The sequence below is a fragment of the Emys orbicularis genome, chromosome 3 (genome assembly GCF_028017835.1).
Source record: "Emys orbicularis isolate rEmyOrb1 chromosome 3, rEmyOrb1.hap1, whole genome shotgun sequence".
Lineage (NCBI taxonomy): Eukaryota > Metazoa > Chordata > Testudines > Emydidae > Emys > Emys orbicularis.
This window is the reverse complement of record NC_088685.1, coordinates 100,804,927-100,827,519: the sequence shown is the minus strand read 5'-3', so window position 1 is coordinate 100,827,519 and position 22,593 is coordinate 100,804,927. Positions and strand designations below refer to the sequence as shown.

General features: G+C 43.2%; 1 protein-coding gene across 1 annotated transcript in view; it reads left to right on the top strand.

Annotated features, from left to right (window-relative positions):
* The first annotated feature begins 314 nt into the window (after positions 1–314).
* LOC135876229 (vesicular inhibitory amino acid transporter-like) overlaps positions 315–22,593 on the top strand; it is a 40,305-nt gene continuing 18,026 nt past the window's right edge. Inside the window, exons 1-2 of the mRNA XM_065401427.1 lie at positions 315–544; positions 4,413–4,650. Of these exons, the coding sequence (XP_065257499.1) occupies positions 315–544; positions 4,413–4,650 (468 nt within the window). The remainder of the gene's footprint in view (positions 545–4,412; positions 4,651–22,593) is intronic.

Below are 22,593 nucleotides of genomic sequence, written 5' to 3'. Positions count from 1 at the left end.
ATGACCACCAGATTCTGTGCACCAAGGTAACATTCATTGTTGAAAACTTGGAATCACCATGTGACACACAGAAAACATTGGGGTTTTCTCTGATTACTGCCAAAATGTTTGCCAATTCAGATGTTTTCCGGATCCTGACAACCAAAATATCAGCTGAAATGAGCACAAAAGCTTCAAGAGAAACATACTGTGAGAAAACCCAGCTGTTTTTGGAAATCCTTATGACCCGAGAACACAAGAAAACCAAAAAAGCATTCAAAACCAATGCTCACAAGAAATGGGAGATGACTGTAGCCCATTAACTGATCCCCAAAATGTTGGGTGCCAAAGATTATTTTTGGACTGTCATCCAGGTGTTGCACCCCTTCCTCAAGGTGAATTTTGCAGCAGACTATGACTGTTATTCCAGAATGTTTCAACTATTTGCCACTAAAGATGAAATCTCAAATCTGAACATGCCTAACCCTGATAATATGAAGCTAGATGTGCTGGCTTTTTGGACCAGTCATCAAAACACACTTCCTATCTCCAGCAAATTGGCAAGGTGAGCTTTGGGTGTACCCCCTGAATCTATTGATGAGGAGCACTTATTTTCAAAGTTGGACTACCTCCAAGACAGCAAGAGGCTCTGTATGAGTGAGGATACTTTGAAGAAAATTATGCAATCATATACAAACCAGGATTTCTGGAAATACTACTAGCTCAGAGAGAAAAAATACCTTTGTACATTAAAAAAAGGTTTCAATTATACTGTAGTAAAATGTGTATATTACGAAAAGTCCCCATCTCTCCTCCCTCCCTCCCCCCCCCGCCCCGAATGTTTTAATTCTTGTTTTAACCTGATTTCATCCTGGTTTTAATGTTTGGAAAATAAACACTGACAAATTCCCAGAATGTTTTTACAAATAAAAACTGAAAATGCAGAACTCTACATCTAGACCAGGACAAGCAGAGGCATGAGATATGGATGCAATTACTTGTGCCCTGGTTATATCATCTTGAGCTCCTACATTTAGTGCACACAATCCTTTGTGCAGGAGACCTTGGGAAGGATAAGACAAAGTCTAGGATCCTGACCCAATACTTTTGCCCAGGGTCCTTAAAGAAGTTGAGAATTTATGTGCGTCATGCCCCAAATGACAACTAGTGGTCACCAAAGGAGTCCCATGGACTCTACTAGTACCCTTTCCCTTGATGGAGATCTTCTTTGCATGAACAATAATCATTCTTATATGCCCCCTAGAGAAGAGTACCTCTGGACACCAGCATATCCTTGTTATCGTGGACTTGGTCACCCAATAGCCGGAAGTTATATCATTCCAGACAACGAATGACAAGACTATCACTAATGAGCTGCTGAAGGTCTTTGCCTGGGTAGGGATTCCCAAAGAGAACCTGATGGACCAGGGAACAGGTTTTACAATCTGGCTGATAAGAGAGTTCTGTGGCCTACTAAAAGTCAAAGCATTATACACATCTGTAGGGTCCTACCAATTTCACAGTCGTAGGGTTTTAAAAATCACAAATTTCATGATTTCAGCTATTTAAATCTGAAATGTCATGGTGTTGTAATTGTAGGGGTCCTGACCCAAAAAGGAGTTGTGGGGGGAGGTCGCAAGGTTCTTGTAGGGGGGATTGCAGTACTGGTATCCTTACTTCTGCGCTGCTGCTGGCGGCGGCAGCGCCGCCTTCAGAGCTGGGCAGCTGGGGAGCAACAGCTGCTGGCCGGGAGCCCAGCTCTGAAGGCAGAGCCACTGCGAGCAGCAGCGCAGAAGTAAGGATGGCATGGTATGGTATTGCCATTCTTCAGTGCTGCTGCCTGCAGAGCTGGGACCTCAGTCAGCAGCTGCCACTCTCCGGCCACCCAGCTGTGAAGGCAGCAGGGAAGAAGTAAGGATGACATGGTATGGCATTGCCACCCTTACTTCTGTGCTGCTGCTATTGGGGCACTGCCTTCAGAACTGGGTGTCCGGCCAACAGCCACGGCTCTCTGGCCGCCCAGCTCTGAAGTCAGCGCAGAAGTAAGGGTGGCAATACTACAACCTCCCAAAAATAGCCTTGTGACCCTCTGCAATTCCCTTTTGGGTCAGGACCCCCAATATGAGAAACGCTGGTCTCCCCCATGAAATCTGTATAGTATAGGGTAAAAGCACACAAAAGACCAGATTTCACAGGGGGAGACCAGATTTCACGGTCCGTGACGCATTTTTCATGGCCGTGAATTTGGTAGGGCCCCTACACATCTGTGTACCATCCATAGACAGAGGGCCTAGTGGAAAGACTTAATCAGATGGTAAAGAGAAAGCTCAAGAAATTCATTATCCAAGACTCATAACATTGGGACCAACTACTCCTGACTCTACTCTTCTCCATTAAGGAAGTATCACAAGTTTTGACTGCATTTTCACCACTGCAAGTGCTATATGGGCAACCGCCAAGAGGTATACTAGATCTGGTGTGAGAGACATGGGAAAGCCAGGCTCCAAGAACCAAAAACCTTGTACAATATGTCTTAAAGTTACATGACAGACAGGAAGCTACGGGGCCATATGCTAGAGGAAGGAACACACGTACAAAAACAGTCACATTATAATAAAGGGGCATGACTATGTGCCTTCCAGTCCAGGAACAGAGTTCTATTGCTTCTTCCAATCTCTGAATCAAAGCTGATGGCCAAGTGGCAAGGCCCTTATGAGATGGTAAAGGAGGTAGGAACTGCAAACTATTTAATCAGACAAAAGGGGAGAATGGGGGGAAGGAATGACAAATTGACCATGTAAATTTGCTGAAGCCAGGGAAAGCCACTTCATCATGCCATATGCTGAGGAACTGGGACCCCAAATTAGAGATTGCCTGAAAGAAAGCTCAGTGCCCCTCCGAGAGAACCTAAACCAGAAGCAAAAAAACCAGGCACTCCAATTGGTGGCCACTTTTACAAAGATATTCTCAGCCCACCCTGGGAAGATATCCATGGGCCACAATCACATTAATATGGAACCCAGTACAGTAATACAGAAAAGCTGCAACCAATCCCCCCAAAATTGAGGAGGGCTATCAAGAAAGAGCTCAAGGTCATGTCAGAACTTGGGCTATCCCAAAGTGACTGGAGAAGTCCTATTGTGCTGGTTCCAAAGTCAGATGACTCACTACATTTCTGTATAGACTTCAGAAAGGTGAACAGTTTCAGAATTTGATGTTTACCCCATGCCTTGGGTGGACGAACTTAGACTGGCTGGGAGAAGCCCAGGATAGCACCACTCTGGATTTAACAAAGGGATACTGGCAGATTTCCTTAACACCAGACTCACAGGAGAAGATTGCTTTTCTGTGCCGAAAATGGGCAGAGATGACACTAAAAACCAGTGAATCCTGCAACTACACTCCCTCTCTTTTCCTTCCTTGCACAAACCCCAGGTGCCTCTCCATGAAAGTAAGGGAAACAAATAGATATAGTTTTTTATGGTCTTATGGTGTGTAAAGTTAGTGTAAAGACTAATGTATATTTATAGCTCTGGAATGAACAGACAGAGCTAAACAGCATTAAAAAAATTCTACTCTCTCCTCAGAAAAATACTATGAAATAGAAATGGTTATAAATATGCTAGAAGTTTTTAAACTTTGAGCTTATGTTTTAAAAACATTTTTAAAGTTCTACTGACCTCTGTAGACACTAAATAAGAGCACAAAATTCTCACATCTGGAGAAGTAGATAGTTATTTATATGTATTTTCCCCCTGTTCTCTATTTAATTTTGAATAAATTATTCTTTTTAAAGTTGTTGTGATGTTATAACTCTACACATGAATGATATAATTTGGTCTAAATATGATGGGACTACTTAGCTCGTGGACAATGTAATAAACCTTAATTTAACCCAGCAATAGCCTGCTCTATTAACTTCTATATTTATATTAGTCATTTTGTTTTTATCAGTCAGTCAGTGCTGCTTTTTAATGCAGTAATTTTTTTTTTTGGAGGAATATTTACTTGTATTGAAAAACATGCTTGCATAATTTCCAGGAACAGATTCTTGCAACCACTTGTAGCTTCTTCACGAGTGACTGATCTATGTACTTACCGTAAGTAAAAGGATTTGAATTGTAAATTTCAGCTTGCAGGCTACTAAACCTCATTGACTCTAGCAGCACCTTGAAGACCCTGGGGATGTTCCTTTAGTTTGGCATTTGAAACTGACACAAATAAAAGACTGAAGGCCAGCAGACCTCATAAATCATAGCTACAGTGTCAATGCCAATCTAACAAAGGGACTAATAACACACAACTACTGCAAAAAATAAAGACAGCCAGGAAAAGATTTTATTTTAATAGCTGATATTCAGGATGGCTTACCTGAAGCAGACTCTTTCATCTCTTCCCCATTGCTTTAGGGGTACACAGTCCCTATTTTTCAGGCTGGTGAAATGGGAAGGTTGCCTAGATGCTGATGAAGAAAACGTGAATTTTGCCAGAAGGGATGAGCTTAACCAGACCCACAGCGAGGAAAAAGAGGAACAAGATGCTACCATGACCCTTGAGTTTAATGTCTCCCACCAGGATCCAGGATATCAATCCAAGGCTCACATGCAAGGTGCCCAGATCAAACTGATCACCACTTGGGAAGCTGGATGGAATGTTACCAATGCCATTCAGGTAAAATGCTTACCTATTTACATTAATCATAATTTTAAACACTTAGTCTGTTTTGTTTTGCTTTAACTATATCATCATATCACAACACTCAGAACATTTTTGATTTCATCTCAGATGGTGGATTAATTTATTACTGACATATTTAAACTTTTTTTACATGAAACTCACACTTTAAAAACAGGGAACAAAGGTCAAAAGGGAGTCCTGGGGGAAGTAGGGACATTATCAAAAGAGAGAAAGATTCTGAAAATAATTAAACTAAGTGAAAATAAAGAGATGCTAACTGCTTCTGTAGGTTTGGAATTGCCTTTCCATGTGTACATTTGTATTCAGAGAAAATCACCAAGTTAAAGAAGGTGGAGATAAATCGGAGATACAATATGTAAATATCTCACAAAACAAGAGACAATGTAGTTTCATCCCAGGTCTAACTTAACTGATGACTATGAATTTGGACCAAAGAGAATAATAATAATAATAAAATAACTTTTTATTTGACATCAAATTTAAACTTGGTTCCATAATTTTCTTGATGGAAAAAGTGTTTTTTTCATATCCATAAATTTAGCTTAACATTGTTTTTAAAACTGCTTTTTCTCTCCCACCTCCTTTTCATTTGCGACATCATACAGTAGGAAGAAACAAATGTCTACAGACATATTTCACATTTAGCATTGTTTATACACTAATCAGTAGCTCACTTGCAAATTTTCATGACACCTTAAATATGAAAAGAAAAAAAAAGGTCTTCCACTGTTTGAGACTTTGATAACTTTAATGGACATTTTCTTGTTCATCCTCTTCTAACCCCCCAATCTTTTGGGGGGGAACCCCAAAACATTGGCTATGTCTCAATGAAGTTTCCATGCTATATCTAATTTAAAATGAATACAAATACAATACAATTTAAGTCAAAGTAACATATCGTATTCTAAATGTGTTTAACTATGAACATAGACTTGCAATCCTAATACAACAATGGAAATACATTTTGGTGACAAGTCAGTTCTTGCAGACTCTCAGCATGGTCTGTCAATCAGCACAATGGGCTGGGGGTGAAATCCTGGCCCCAGCACAGTCAATGGGAGTTTTGTCACTGACTTTAATGAAACCATTTCACTTTCAAAATCAAGGGACTTTGTTTCTAGACCCAGTTTTATCAATGCCTTGTTGTGTGACCTTTGGCAAGTCACTTAACTTCTCTTTGCCATTGTTTCCACATCTGAAAAATGTAGGTAATAATACTAGTCGCTCAAAGTGGTTTAAGACTCCTGGATCTATTTAAATACAATATTATATTACATATTATTAATTATTATAGATTCCAGTATAGAACTAGATATTTAGCAATACGGTAGCAATACTACTTACATATGGCAGTTTATTAAAATATTTTTTTAAAAGGACAAAGTAGCTAATCAGTTCAGAAAGAAGGGCTTCATTCAGGGTCTAGCTACACTTCAGTAAATACCTGTGGCTGGCCCAAGTCAGCTCACTCAGGCTTGTGGATGGCGGGCCGGGGTAAGAGGGCTGTTCGGGCTGTAAGGCAATAAAATTGCAGTGTAGACATTTGGGCTTGGGCTGGTGCCCAGCTCTGAGACCCCACGAAGCAAGAGAGTCCCACATCTAGGTTCCAGCAGAAGTCTGAACATCTATATTGCAATTTTATAACCCCACAGCCCACGCTCTGCAAGTCCGAGTCAGCTGACCCAGATGAGCTGTGGGTGTTTTGTTGCAGTATAGATATACCCTTAGTGTCTGCAGCTTTGAACCCTGCTACTTAGTCTTGCTTGGTCCAGTATTTTAAAACAGAACACAACAGCAACAGGGGGCAAGCTACAGTTTTTCTGTGTTTTGTTTATGGGGGAGCATGAAGGTGGCAAAGTGGGGAATAATTATTTATTTACTAATACGGTTGGAGTTTTCTAATGGATATATTGTATGTGGGTAAGTGCAACAGAGCAGGTGTGCAATACATTTTGTGTTTTCTTTTACTTCTCTGAAGTATGGAAAAAACCCTTTATGTCTGGTTAGGGGAATACTATAAAATAGGTATCTAAGGCAGAAAAAAATTGAGTTAGCACAGATCACTGAACATATAAGAATTTGAGGGAATTTCTATGCAAACCTTACAAGAGAAAAATCAGGAGTTATGAACAGATTGATTAAAGCAATCAGAATGCTCTTGACAGGTGGAAACAAGCTCTGTTAAAATGGGAATGACAGTTGTTTTTGCCTTACCCAGAGGAAAGGGCAATAGTGTTTTGCATGGCAATTAGAGATAAATGTTTAAGTTGAATTTGAAAACACTCTAAGCAGTTATTTCAGTGCACACAGTTAATCCACAAATGAAATTATATTATAATCTGGAATTATTTTAAGGATAAGTAACTTTTTGGTCATTATGAAATTCAATAAAGGAGGCTTTTTTAGATTGTCTGCCTATTAAATAGTACTTATTTGCATTGGAAATGTTTACGTTTTTTCCTTCAACTGAAGAATGTGAAATTTTGATGACAGCATTGTTTATGTAAATGATTGTTTCAGACATTTAAAGTTTCCAAGGAAACATGTTTAATATTCTTCCACTGTACATGCAAATGAAAACCTGTGCAGTTAAAACTACCTTTAAGAAAAGACATAACCCAAAATTATAAGATAAAAGGATGAAGAAAAGTATACTCTGACAGAGAGATTCAAGTTATACTTCTAGCTAGCAATAAAATAGCAAACTTTTACACTGGTTTTCACAGTAGTCTAGATTCTAACAATATGGTAGTACCAAAGTAGTCTTTACATACCAACAACATGGAAGAGGAGTGTATTCAGAAGAGATGACATGGTGCGCCAAAGAAAAAGAATGTCAAAATAAAAGTCCCACTAAGCCTACTGTGTCCTGAAGTAGTGCAAGCGGCCAGAAAACAGCTATTAGGAAGATGTAAAATAAAGTATCCCATCACTACTTTAATTTATAACCCAATTGAGATGGACTTCCCCAAAACTCTCAGCAGCACACACAAAGCTCAGGGCTGCAGAAAACTCATCTGTCCTACCAAAGAGTTTCAAAGTGCTTTCAATAGTGTGAAACTCACTCCTTTTTACATTTAAAATATAGTTGGGATGGGTTCCACCTGGAACTGGGGTATCACTGAGCCCTCTGACCCACCAGCCGGGGCTCCCTCTCACACGGTGTTGCCATGACAAGTTGCAAAGCCCTCCAAGCTTGCACTTTCACCCACATTCACACGATAGGGACACACCCAGATGCAGTCACTTGTAGATCTCTAAGCACCAGCCTCAGACCAGTGTTCCCTCTAATTTTTCCCACCGATGTGTGGAATGAATTTTGTTATGTTCACCAATATGGAGGTGATGTGTGATGTGAGCATAACAAAATTCATATAGCGGGTTGGGGCCGAGGGGTTCGGCGTGTTGGAGGGGGCTCAGGGCTGGGGGCAGAGTGTTAGGGTGCAGGGGGTGCGGGCTCTGGGGTGGGGCTGGGGGATGAGGGTCTCATGGCTGCGGAAGAGGGTTGGAGTTCAGGGGAGGTGAGCTCTGGCTGGGGATGTGGGCTCTGGGGTGGGTCCAGGGATGAGGGGCTCAAGGCTGGGGCAGAGAGGGTTGGGGTTTGGGGAGGTGAAGGTGCCATCTGGAGGTGTGGGCCCTAGGGTGGGGCTGAGGAGTTTGGGGTACAGTTGGGCTCCCCAGGGCTATGGTGGGGAGAGAGGACTCCCCCCAGCCCTCTCTCCCTGCAGCAGCACCTGGCTGGGGGGGAGGGGCACCTGTCCCCTGGCAGGTTCAGGGCCGGGCTGGGTCAGGACCAGGGGAAGGATGCCTGTCCCCCAGCCACAGCAGGTTCGGGGTCAGGCTGGGTCGGGGCCAGAGGAGGGGTGCCTATACCCAGTCGTGGCAGGTCTGGGGCTGGGCTGGGTCAGGGGCGGGGGAGGGGCACTACAGGCATCTCTCCCCGCCGCAGCCCTGACTGCCTGCATGGCACTTTATAGTCAACTGCATGGCCACGCAGCTCAGAGGGAACTTAGCCTAGGACCCCAGAGCAGTACCATCCTTCCTTGGTCAAATCTGGCCAGTATATGGGTTTAAACCCAGTCCGCCTCTCCCTCAATGTGAAGAGGACCATACACACTAGTGGTAACCAAGCTGAGATTTTTCCTAGACACCTTAGTCAAATGCAGTGTGGTTTGGATTAAAATATAAAATAAGTTTATTAACTAGAAACTGATAGATTTTAAGTGATTATAAGTGATAGCAAACAGATCAAAGCAGATTACCTAGTAAATAAACAAAACCACAAACTGAGCTTAATATACTAGATAGGTAGGATATGAATTAGCAAATCCTCACCCTGAGTGATAAACAGACTGGCAGATTCTTAAGGCACAAGCTGCCTTGGCTTTGCAGCTTGGGTTTCCCAGGTTTTCATACAGAGACTAGAAATCCCTTTAGCCTGGGAACATCACTTCCCCCCGTTCAGTCTTTATTCCTCAGGTGTTTCCAGGTGTGTTGTTGTAGGGAGAGCGAGTTCCCCTTATGCTGTCCTTTTCCCCCTTTTATATTTTTTTCCCACTTGCTGGAAAGCTCTTTTGCTGTGACCTGGGTCAAACAGCTCCCATTGTGTAGTGCTATCTCTGAGAGATTTCTATTGTACACAGTTCCTGGGGTAATACTTGTGCTTGCGTGCATTTCCTCAGTAAGCCATTAACATTGTTTGGTTTTTTTACTGTTGTACCTGAAAGGCTGCTTGTGAGTGTTTTCAACCTCACAACATATTTCAGTAACACATACATAGCCATAACTTCATAACTTCACATACAACGATAGCACATACAGTCCAACAAGATATTAATGTCTAGCAGATCAATACTTTTAGAATCATAGAATCATAGAATATCAGGGTTGGAAGGGACCTAATATCCAACCGAGACCTCCCCCACTGCAACTTGAGACCATTCCTCCTTGTTCTGTCATCTGCCACCACTGAGAACAGCCGAGTTCCATCCTCTTTGGAACCCCCCTTCAGGTAGTTGAAGGCTGCTATCAAATCCCCCCTCATTCTTCTCTTCTGGAGACTAAACAATCCCAGTTCCCTCAGCCTCTCCTCATAAGTCATGCGCTCCAGACCCCTAATCATTTTTGTTGCCCTCCGCTGGACTCTTTCCAATTTTTCCACATCCTTCTTGTAGTGTGGGGCCCAAAACTGGACACAGTACTCCAGATGAGGCCTCACCAATGTCGAATAAAGGGGAACGATCACGTCCCTCGATCTGCTGGCAATGCCCCTACTTTGAATGATATCTCACAAGGCATACTTTGTACAAAACATATCCTAATTACATGAGAGTGGTGAATATTGGGGCACCTGTGTGTCACAATACTGTAACGTATAAATGTTCAATTACTGAAACTATATTAATCCTGTATTCATAGCCAGAACCTTACCTCGTGTAAAGTAGCAGAACTTCATTGAGTTCAATGGATCTCTGCTGATTGACAGCAGCTGAAGACCTTATTCTATATGTTTTGTAAAATGTATTGATATTATATACCTGTATCATATAACAATACATTCCAATAGACCCAGTATTAAATTTTATTACATTTGTGGATAATGATACCATAGTCAGAGTATCAATTTTATATTTTTATATCTGGTTTACATATGCATTTGAACTTGTGGCTATAAATCAGGGGTTTTCAAACTGGGGGTCATGACCCCTCAGGGGGTCGTGAGGTTATTACATGGGGGATTGTGAGCTGTCAGCCTCCACCCCAAACCCCGCTTCGCCTCCTGCCTTTATAGTAATGTTAAATATAAAAAAGTTTTTTTTAATTTATAATGGGGGGGGGGAGTCGCACTCAGGCGCTTGCTGTCTGAAAGGAGTCATGAGTACAATAGTTTGAGAACCGCTGCTATAAATGATTCATACAGTTACAACATATATGGCATACTATCTTGTATATATAACAAAAGGAATTCATTGATCCAATTTTAATATTTAATGTTCTAATTGATGAGAATATAGTTTCCATATAGGGGTATATGATGATAAATTTTTATCTGTGACCTTTTATGGTGTTCACCTGAGTAGATGTGATAGTTGATATTTCTCTTTCTTCCATGGTTTCAGCTGCCTTCATCACACTAGCGATAAGGTTAAATCCTTAGAGACACTGAACACCACAAATGGAATGTGCAGAGGACCTGCACCTCCAAGGACCAGGGATCAGGTTTGCACAGACATTCAGGCCCACTAGGGCTTGCCAGCTGTCCAGTTTTCAACTGGAACACCTGGTCAAAAAGTGACCCGGGCAGCTCCGGTCAGTACTGCTGACCAGGGCATTAAAAGTCCAGTTGGCGCGGGGCTGGCAGGCTCCCTACCTGGCTCTGCGTGGCTCCTGGGAAGCAGCAGTCATGTCCCTCTGGCTCGTAGGCATAGGTGGCTCTACGTGCTGCCCCCGCCCCAAGCACCGGCTCCACAGCTCCTATTGGCCAGGAACCATGCCCAGTAAGCGCCGCTCAGAGCCTGCGATGCTCACCTGCTTCCGCACTTCAACCCCCTACCCCATCCCTGAGCCCCCTCCTGCGTCCCAAACCCCTCATTCCTAGACCCACCACAGAGCCTGCACCCCGACCCCAGAGCCCTTACTCCCCCATTACCCACCCCCTGCCCCAGCCCTGAGCCCCCTCTCCCACCCTGAACCCTGCATTTCTGACCCCACCAGGAGCCTGCACCCCCAACCCAGAGCCTGTACCCCCTCCCACACCCCAACCCCTTTCCTCAACCCAGAGCCCCCTCCCACACTCCAAACCCCTCATCCCTAGCCCCAGCCCAAACCAGAGCCCTCACCCCCTCACACAACCCAATCCCCTGCCCCAGCCCAGTGAAAATGAGCAAGTGAGTGAGGGTGGGGAAGAGCAAGAGACAGAGGGATGGGGGATGGAGTGAGTGAAGGGCGGGGCCTTGGAGAAGAGATGGGGAAGGGGTGGGGCCTCCAGGAAGGGTCAGGGCAAGGGTGTTCAATTTTCTTAGATTAGAAAGTTGGCAACCCTAAAGCCCACAGGGTGCCTATCTGCATTTTTAACTGCCTTTTAAATCTGTCCCCAGGTTCTTAATTGCACCTCAGAATCCCAACATGGATTTTCATCCTTAAATTCAAGTAGTTTACACACCTGGGCTTAATTTATACCCCTTAGAACTCCACTGTAGAGCTTGGCCCAAATTATTCATTTTCCATATTCAAAGTTCAAGAACAAGGGCCCACTCCAGTATTTCTGACCAGAGCAGTAAGTAAAGCGACTGCAGCGTTTGGGCTACACACTGAAATTAGAGTAAGTCATACTTTGAAAGAACTTATAGAAGCCTGAGCAACAAAGATACAACAGCATTTCCCATCACGGGCTGGTTTTGAGAATTCAAATGGAGAGGCCTGCTGCTGATAGAAACAACCAGCTTTCCTAGAGTCTGATCCAGAAGCAGCCAATCAACAAACATTTAAGTTCCCAAAGATGGCCTGCATAAAGCAAAGCCCAAACCCACAGTAATGTGCATGCAATGTACAGATGCCAATCAATCTGAATCTACCTCAACCAGATCTGGCAGCATTGGCCCCTCCACGCTTTACAGGTTTGCACTCAGAGTACATCTATGATCAGCGATCCTAACAAAGTTTGGGGCCCAGAGAGCACCTTTCTCAAATCAGAGTTGTATTACAATCTCTGATTGAATGTCACCATTATGTAATACATTGTCAACATAACATAACATCACTTCAGGGATGAGGGAACAATGACTGCGGGCTGTGCCTCTGGTTCTCTCTTTCCCCTTGTGAACAAGCCACCTCCCAAGGCCAGGGCTCTCTCAGTCAAATTACCAAAACAGACTCTTAAGTTCAACACCACCCATCCCTGGGGCTTGATTTATTAAGATAACAAAATATTAAAAATAAAAGTTCTCAAATCCTCATCAAGTCCATGCTCCCAGTCTTCTTGCTGTGGGTCTCCCAGGCCTTCCTTTCCTGGAGCCTTTTCCCTGAAAACTCAGGATCCCCTGCTGGAGTCTACTTGCTCCCAGCCAACATTCCCTGCCTTAGCAGGCCTCTGCCACTGTCTCTGACTCTTAGCAGACTCTGCAGTCTCTCTCTTTGCAACTTCCTGCAGCTCTTTACAGGAGAGAGAATCAGCTCTTCCATACCCAGCTCATACTGCTAAATAAATGTCACACTCCATTAGGTGTGCCAGGCAGGGCTAATTGTACAGGGATGGTCAGTTCCAGGCCTCCACGCTTTAAAGGGGCAAGCCCACCATTACATACCTTCTATTAGGGCAAGGATTCTGGACATCGCTTCATGGAGCATTTTATTTCAGGTTAGACCCTGGTGTAACTTTTTTGGGCCTGACCACTAAGCCTGCCCAGGAATGCAGCAAAAAGGGGCTGGAGCCAGGATATATATTCTCACTACTCAGTGCCTTTTTTCCCTAGCACAGTCAAGAGCACTTTGCTCCTGCAGCTATGGAATTGTGTTTACTGTTCAGAAATGTGCAGCATCCCTATTTTAGGGACTGTCGAATAGCCACTCCTATAAAGCTTGACACCTGGGGACAAATTCTGTTTATACTTTATACTTTGTCAGCTGCAACCATTAAAAATATTATGAAGTCAGGGCTGCTAAAGATTGAAAGATGACACATTTAAAGTTGCTGATCACTTCTGGAAAATGACTAACTAGATTAGATTGTTCTAATGGGTATTAAGTTTCTATGGCTATGTCTACACAGTAATGTAAGCCGAGAGTTAGTGGGACTCAAGTCAGCTGATCTGTGGCAGGGAACCCTGGGCTTGAATGTCTACAATGTATTTTAATCCTCGGTTAAGAATTTTCTGACCCATGCTCGAACCTAGGGCTCTGGCATCCACATTGCAGTGTGCAGATCCAAGTCAAAGTAAATATATCCCAAAATGCCTACCTCCCCCCGAGGGTGACCAACCATCCCTAATAGGGTGGAACAGTCCTGAAATGTACATTTCAAGTCCTTGTCCTGGACTGAATGACTCTGGGACAGCATTTGTCCCAGATTCCCTATAGCGCTGCTCCACACCTGTCCAAGGCTCAGGGGCAGCACCAGCCTCTTCCCGTTGGGAGGAGCTGAGATGGGCCTTAGCCAGCCTCACCACGAGGCCCCACCCCTTTCTCCTCTTCTTCCCCCCGAGCCTGTCCCTGGCCAGGCCAGAAGCCAGAGCCAGGCAGTAGTAAGAGCCACCCAGAGAGCCCCGGCCGTGCTGAGCTGGGAGCTCTGCCCCTGCCCCTTCCTGCAGGGCCACTGCTTGGTCCTGCTCCACTCTGTCCCTTGCTCCCAAGCCCCACTTGCTCTCCTTGGGGCTGCCTGTGCAGGGATGCCCAGGCTGCATGCACTGTGAGGGTGGCGAGTGCATGCAACCGCCCACCTGGCAACTTTGCTCCCTGCTCTGGGCAAGCTCCATGCATCAGCAAAGGAGAGTCGAAGCCACCACTGCGAGAGGCGCAGGCAAAGGGAGGGCATGTGGCCAGACAGTAATGGCACTTCTGGCCATGGTGCTGGCTGCCTGCAGCTAGGGTGACCAGGCAGCAAGTGTAAAAAATCGGGACGGGGGTGGAGGGTAATAGGAGCCTATATAAGAAAAAGTCCCCAAAATCGGGACTGTCCCTATAAAATTGGGGCATCTGGTCACCCTACCTGCAGCACTGCTTCTCTGCCACCAGGAACTCTGGGATACAGCCGGAGGACTTCTGGGACCAGAGTCAAGCCGGGGCCACATGCACACAGGAAACCAATAGGGCTCAGACCCAAGGTCCCAGTTTAACACGAGCTCATACACTCGAGCCCTGCAGGATCCTGGGACCTTGGGTCTGAGCCCTAGATTGGCACATTTGCAGTGTGGACGCAAGGGGAGTTTGGCTTGAGCCTGGGCTCAGACCTGCAGGGCTGTGCACTGCATTGCTGTGTAGACATACCCTATGTGGAAGATTGTGTGACTATTTTTCAGATGTCCATCACATAAGGGATCTGGATGACTGAGGCAGAGAAAGAAAGCAAGAAAGAATTGTATTAGCACATACTGGTGTAACTGTTAGAAGTACGGAACTTTTAGGATGTGACACATCAGGGCTCTGTAGCTCCTATCAGTTTTGCCAATATAAAGGCATTGTAAAGTAGCTGTAAGGATTCCACAAATAATTCCCCCAACATAGAGGCAGTCCCTGGTAGATATAGTGGGTTTAGACAGCTCTATGCCACCCCACAGATGCCACCAGTTCAGGGGGCATGAGTATTGTCAGGGGAAGGAGTTTTGCCAGGGTATTCCAATGCTCTGGCTATTTCCAGCCACTAGAATCACCCATAAAAGCCACTATGCAGTCCTCAGGATTGTGCTACCCTGTACCATAGGCCAACTCCACTATATTCTAAAAGGCAAATAGGAAAGTTACATAACCCCTCCTCAATTATGTTCAGGGTTTGGCTTAAACCTAACCATTCCATTGGTAACTCAAATTGTGTTGGCTATGTAGTTTAAGTCAGTTATCAGAGGTCTGAGAAATATTGAATATAAGTACATTGAATTTAAAATGCAGGCTCAGTTTTAAATTTGTATATCTTTATTGTTGATTTAAGACAGATCCTTTATTTTTAATGTATTTTTATGTGAATAAAACTATCTCATGTTACATCTTTTTGATAGCAGTAGCTGGAAGCAGTGTTATGATGAGGGGCCTGTTGGTGTTTCCATGAGAAATACCATCTTTATAACATCATCTTTCTTCTTAGTGTATGTGCAATGTGCCTCAGGCAGCATGTGCCCAGGATTCATCACCAAATTTGATCCACTGGTTGGATCATTAGCTTTCCCGGCCCGGGCTGGGTATGGACAGGGAATGCAATGTGAATGCTGATCCACGCCCCCCACATTATCTTTAAAATTAAGGATCTGAGTTTTAGAGGTATTGAATACCCACAGTTCCCATCAACTTCACCTGAAGCATCTGCTACTCAGTACTCCTGAAAAGCAAGCTTATGATGTGGGCTTAAACTCAGAGTACTGGTTACTAGCCTTCATGTAATTATTCTTAGTAACAGTAGCTAAAACATCGCAGTATATAGTTCCATGGCATCAAAAATCTCTTTGCAGTTTTTGATGTTTTTTGTCACGCTACAGCTAAAAAAAAAAGCTTGATTTTCAATAGACATTTTGCAAGTGCCTTGTGTTCCCTGTAAGCAGAGACCTTTTGTTGTTTCTTTACTTTTTATTTAATCGCTGAATAATTTAACTTTGAAAATCTACTACTGTACACAATACCTGGTGATGGGTTTGTTTTTTTTTAAACATTTCTTTCTAATGACTGCCAAGGTGCAATCTCTTCTCAATATACATACATAAATTGTGCTAATGAGAGCTGTGTGTGTGCTCCAAGAGGAGACTATACCGCAGAATCGGTAAATAAGCATATTGTATGAAATCTCATTAATCTCACTGAGACATTTTATATTAACTGCTACATCTCAATGCTGAACTGCAGTTCTTCTGCCATGGCTCACCCTGTGGTGTGTCTACACTTAAGGTGGCATGTAGAGTACATGCATTGCATGACCCCTCAGCACGGGTATAAACAGCAGTGTAGACAGCAAGGCACTGCTAAGGGGAGTACAGAAAAGACATATCTTAAGATATGGACACTACACAGCTCTCTACATGCCAATGCAGTTCCTCCCTACCCATCTACACTGCTAATTTCTACAGCATAGTGTCCCACTGCCGGAGCCTTTCCCTGCTGCAGTGAAAGATTCTGACAGGGACAAAAGGGACTGCAGCATGTAGCTACACATGTATCTTTCATGTAGACGAGACCTGTGCTTGAGGATGGGAAGGAGGAGACCATCCCAGGAGGCGTTCTTGAAGATAGTGGACCTAATCCCAACTGCCTTGCACTCAGTAAAGTCATTTACAGTACAAACAGGCCTAATCAAGGTTTCATGGACAACAGGCAATGCCAGATTTTTGAACTTTCAAGTGCTTGACTTTGCCACTGAAATAAATGTTCTTTTAATGTAGTATATTTAAGTTAAATTTCCTAGGTTTTTTAAAGGAAAGGGGTAAAAGTTATTATGCAACTACAGCACCCTAAGCAGGGACTGAACCTTGAACTTTCAGCACTGCAGCACAGATTGCTATTGCTTCCGCTACCATTCTGATTATAGTAGCACACAGCAGAAGACGACTGTTATTCTGGGGACAAGGTGGGCTAAGCGGTGGGCTGTTGGGGCCATGTGCTGGGGGAGTGCTCATTAGTGGGAACTCAGCCTGGCTCGCTCATGCCCTTCCCCTCTTCCTCAGAAGGTGGTGGATGCTCCTTCTCCACATGGTGCCCTAGAATGGGAAATGGGTTGATGGGGCCTCGTGCTTGGCACAGGGATCATTTGTGGGGAGGCTAGCTCCCCATCCCACTAAAGCTGCTCCCAGTGTACTGTCTCCGGCTGCATGAGCCTGGTCTTTAAATAGAATCTGTGGTTATTTTTGCACGATACCAAAATTATTCCATCACCAGAAGCCAGAGCAGGGAAATTGGGAATTTATGTCTCAGGCAAACTTGAATGCAATTTCATGGGACAAATGAAAGACACATCTCTAGCCTGAAGGCTTCAAATTTGCCATATTTCAAAGGCCCAATGGAGGTCTTAAAGCTTCTTTAAAAGAATGGTCACAAGAATCTTATATAATGGAAAGTTTTAGGCAACCTAAATATAGGGGTTATTACCAGCTTCTCTATGATATACATCTATACATAAGTGTGCATACAAAATGTGGGGCCCAGCTCCCTGACTCCCTCCCTACAGCACCCACCTGCAGGACAAGCAGACACTAGCAGCTAAAGGGGAACTGCAAGTGGCTCACTCAGTCTTGAGCTGCCTGTGATGGTTCATGAGATCATAAGCACTGCCAAAATTAAGTCTGAAATTATGACATTCACAATAACATTGCAAGTCTTGGCAACACTGCCTTTTCTTAGTGCAGTAGAGTTCAAATTAATTTCCCGGTTCAGCTCTGTCTCTTTCTGGCCAATCTCGCTGAGATCTCCTCATGGATGTCCAGCCATCAATTTAAGCTCAACATAGATAAAACAGTTTCTAATCTTACCCCCGCCCTCAAGTCATCTCCCATATGTCCTTTCCTGATCACTGAGGATGACACCACCATCCTCCCTGGCACTTAGGCTCATAGTCAGGCATCATCTTTAATTAGGACCTCTCTTTAGGTCCTCATACCCAGGCTGTCTAAATCTTGCTGATCCTTTCTGCACAGCATCTCTAAGTTATAGTCTTTCCTATCCATCCACACAACTAAGACTGTTGTCCCAGCTTTCATCATCTCCCATCTCAACTACTGCAACATCCTTATCTCTGGCCTTGACAAATGCAAACTTGCCCTGCTTATAACCATTCAAAATACTGCTGTAAGGATCATTTTCCAACCTCATTGCTTTTCCTATGTGTGACCCTAACAGCATCCCAATGCAAGAGGATAAGGGGCTCATTGGTCTCTAGTGGTGACTTTCAGCTGGCCTGACCAGTTCAGTGTCCCCAATTCATTAATGTCATAACCTGTATCTGGTATGTGTCATGTAAGGTATCATTGGAAAACTAACAACACACTGATCATTAATATTCTTGCTTCAAGTGTGTACAGTAAATGCCCAAGGGACCCTACAAATATGAAGGAAATGTGGGACTAAAATGTGTTTACCAGACAAGCCTGGGGTGTAGGTAAACGGATTTCTCCAGACAGAGGACAGATGCCTCCAGGCAGGTATGATCAGAGTTGATTGGTAATTGCATGGCAAGTGGCCATTCATTTGCATCAGAGAGGGCAGGAATAGATCAATCTGCATTATAGCAAACACCCACAGAGGAAGAACCAGCATGGAACTTCCTTCACCACCAGATTCCATGTCCCCTTCCTCACAGCTTGAATGAACTTTATTTTGAGAGGTAACCTTCAGAAGAATACCTTTCAAAGGTGCACTGGAGTATAAAAGAGAGGGGCAAAGACCCAGGAATTATTTTTCACCTAAGAAGACAAAGGAACCAAGCACTACAAACTTTGTGGGAGATCCTGACCAGATGGGTGGTCAGTCATCTTGCTAGAAGGTGGTGTGGTAAGAACCTTACCTTGAATAAGATTGTAATTTTGTTAATTCTTCGTCTCTAGAAAGTGTTTTTCACTTTTATTTGCTTGTAGCATTTCTAGCTCTATCCCTTATATTAAACTCACTTAAAATCCTCTCTCCTTTTATTTATAAACTTGTTTACTTTTAATCTTAACCAACCCAGTGCTGTGTTTGACTGAAGTGATTGTTAACTCCAGTTCAAGTGATAAGCTGCGCAGTTTGTCTCTTCAGAGGAGCAACCAACCCTTATTATTCCTATGAATGGTCCAGGAGAGGGCTGGGCATTGCAGAACAATTGTGGGAAAATTCAGGACTGGGAAATGTTGGGGTCACCTTGTCAGGTGTAACCAAAGCTGGTGTATACCAGAGTGTGGCTGGGGTATAACAAGCAGGCTGCTGAGCCAGAGTGCTGAGCCAGAGCTGCTTAACACACAGACACCCCGTGTATATTTGCCTGCTGGCTGTTGGTGTCAGGACTGTGAGCCACAGCAGCAGAGCATTTAAGGCACCCAGAGTTACAGGGCAGGAAATGACAATTCCTCACTCCTCTGGATTGCACCCTAGAACATGCATCCCCCCACTGGTTCCCCTTTTTTCATTGCATCAAGCATAAGCTACTTGTCTTTACTTTCAAGGCCCTTCGCAGCCTATCCCCCTGGTATCTACCATCTTGCATACACTATCTAGATGTTGACTCCCATCTCGACTCTGCAAACAATGCCAGCCTTCATTGCCCATTTTTTAATAAAGCACCTTCATACTTTTTCCAATACTGCCCCTCATGCATGGGAGGAGCTCCCAACATCCATAAAGCAGCTTCATTGTCCTCCTTCAAATCCCTCTTCAAAACACTCCTTTGCTATGATGCTTACAACACACTTGATAACAGTACCAATATTGTCTCATTGTTTCCTTGTGCTCCCCCTTTGGCCTGTCAATATCCATCTGTTGTCTCTTGTCTTACACTTCAATTGTAAGATCTTTGGGGCAGTGACTGTCTTTATGTTCTGTGTTTGTACTGCAGCTCTCACAAGGAATCCCAGTCCATGACTGGTGCTTCTAGGCTCTACCATGATACAACAAATAAATAATAATAATCTCGGTCTCAAGGCATTTTCTGTTTGTTTTTACAAAGGCTCTTCACAGAGCAAAGACAATTGTTTAAATGAGTCCCAGGGACAAATCAGTCCTGCCATTTGATCCTCAGTGGTTTCTCTCCCTTTTTGCTACACAGGGTAGATTCTTATTGCTACTGTGACCCATTGCAGTTCATAGCTTGTTGTGAGGAGGAATGAAAGGAACTTATGTAAAGAGCATGCTACTGATCGAACAATCTTTAGAATATCTTGCTGCCAGGATGGGGATTCCCTTTTTATATGACCACATAGTCAACATGAGAAGAGGGTAGCAGATTTAGCCCAAAAATAGTTAAGATAAGTAATGGCTAAAAATAGAATTTCATCAAATGGGTGCAAAATATTGCAGTAATAGGCATTTTATTCTATAGGCATTACACCATTTAAAATTGTAAAAATCATAAACAGGACAAACTAGTGCTCACGTACCATGACTAGGGTTTTGCACAGACAATAAATGTGCATCCAAATGAAAGCTGTATCCTATAGACAGAGTAAGCTTGGATTGAATAGATCACTCTGTCAAAGCCCCAAACTTTAAAGAGACCCTCACTTCATTACAAAGGGTTTTCCCAACATTGGAAACACTAGGACTTGGGTGCAGAAAAGAGATCCTTCACTCCCTCAACCCAAGGAAAAAGCTGATCCACATTTCCTCTGCAGAAAAACAAAAGTCACTTTAATGCCTACATTTCTGGCTGATCAGTCTCTTGTAACCTTTGTAGGAAGTTGCATAAAAATGAATTGGCACTTTTTCTCCCTCTTATTCACAGTTGGCTCCAGGCTTTTTATAGTACTATAACAGGCAAGTTTGGATTTCTGTACCTGATACTTATTTTACCTGCTTACTTTTACAGTTGTGATATTCAAGAAACTCCTCTGTTATTAAGAATGTTGTTGCGTATCTAGTTTTCTTTCAGATGAAAGCCAAAATTACAAATTACAATTACTTGTTCCTCATACACAGTCCTCCAGCTATGCTATAAAAACACCTCAGATATGTATGTGTGCACACATGCACTTCTGCAGGACAAAAACCACATTGGTACACAACTACATTTGATTGAAGCCATAAATCTTCTTACTCTCTGAACTTTATCCTATCTGAAATCTCAGAGAACTAATCTGTTTTAATGAACAACTTTTAGACACACAATTCATTCCTCTTAAGAGAGTAAAGCTAAAGAATGTAGATGCCAGAACACAGTGATAGACAGCAGAAAGGCTAGCACTTCTACAGCCAAGAATCTTTTCCTACTCTATAGTAACACTCTCCCCTACAATTAACAAATTGTCTGTAGGAACTGGGCAGTGAACAAGGTCTTAAAATAAAGAAGGGTGACCCCTAGTGTTTGTCTAGAAATAAAGATTGATTCAAACCAACAATCTTCCCCACTACAGAAGTTGAAGTTGAAGAATTCAATTCTGTAAGTGACATGCACCTAAATTACTACATTATATATTCTTAGTAGAATTAGTATTAGTGCTATTATTAAAAGAATTTCCAAATGGCAAAACTTCTTCCCCACCATGCACACATGGTTAATTTACAATTCACCCCGGGTGTGTAACTCTAGCAGCAGCAGATTCACTAGAAAAGGCACAAGCTCTGCCTCAATGAGCAAATGGAGCTATTCAAGAAAATAAGAAAAAGCCCCAAACACTGATTACACACTTTATTGAGGATGACAAATTGTACCCTAGCCTCAGCAATAGTGAGCTGTATGAAATGCACCTAAAGCTAAATGGAAGAAGACAAACCTTTTTTTCCCGACAATGTTTCTTACTTGGCAGAAACATATCCCTGTCTGCTTGGCCAGTAGCACCAGTTTTGCCATATGGAAAATATAGCTTTTACCAAACAGCCAACTAAACATCATCTCTGAATCTAATATGCACTTCACAAAAATATAAATATATGAATCCAAGTGGATGAAACAACACATTAGCTCATATCCACATTTTCTGTACATTCATTTTCTTTCAGGCTATTTCCTCTGTTGAGACAAATTATAGTACAAATAGATGTTTTTGTCAGCCCCCTCAGCTAGCATTTTGGTTGCTGTATAGTGCCAACTGCTACAAGAGCTGCAGCCCTTTCTTTTACAAGAGAGCTGCCCTTTGTGACAAACACTTCTTTTATCATTCTGTTTTCCCCTCCAGAAACATGTTTTGTTCAAGCTGGGTCCACCCTCCCATACCACTCAACAGTCCCTCATATGAAGAACATCCCTTATTTTGATACCCAAATGTACCTGTGTTCCACATGGACCAGCTGTTCTCCCTTAGATTACTGTAATCTACATATATGGATCTCAGAAATCATGAATAATTCAACTGAAATGAGAAAATAATGTGTATGGATAAAACAAAGGATGACTCCAACATCCTTTTAACTTTTACTAATAGTCATCATGCCTCTCATTTTCAGTCTTTGCCCCACATTTGGGTTTTGGCACTGAGCGGGTATTCCCTCTCAATTTGTTTTAAAATCTCCTCAATATCTCTTCATGACCTTCCACAGCTCGGTGCTCTTCTTATGAGACTTAAGAGTTTAATTGGGATCCCGAGTCTAAAGCCTGAAAAATTACTT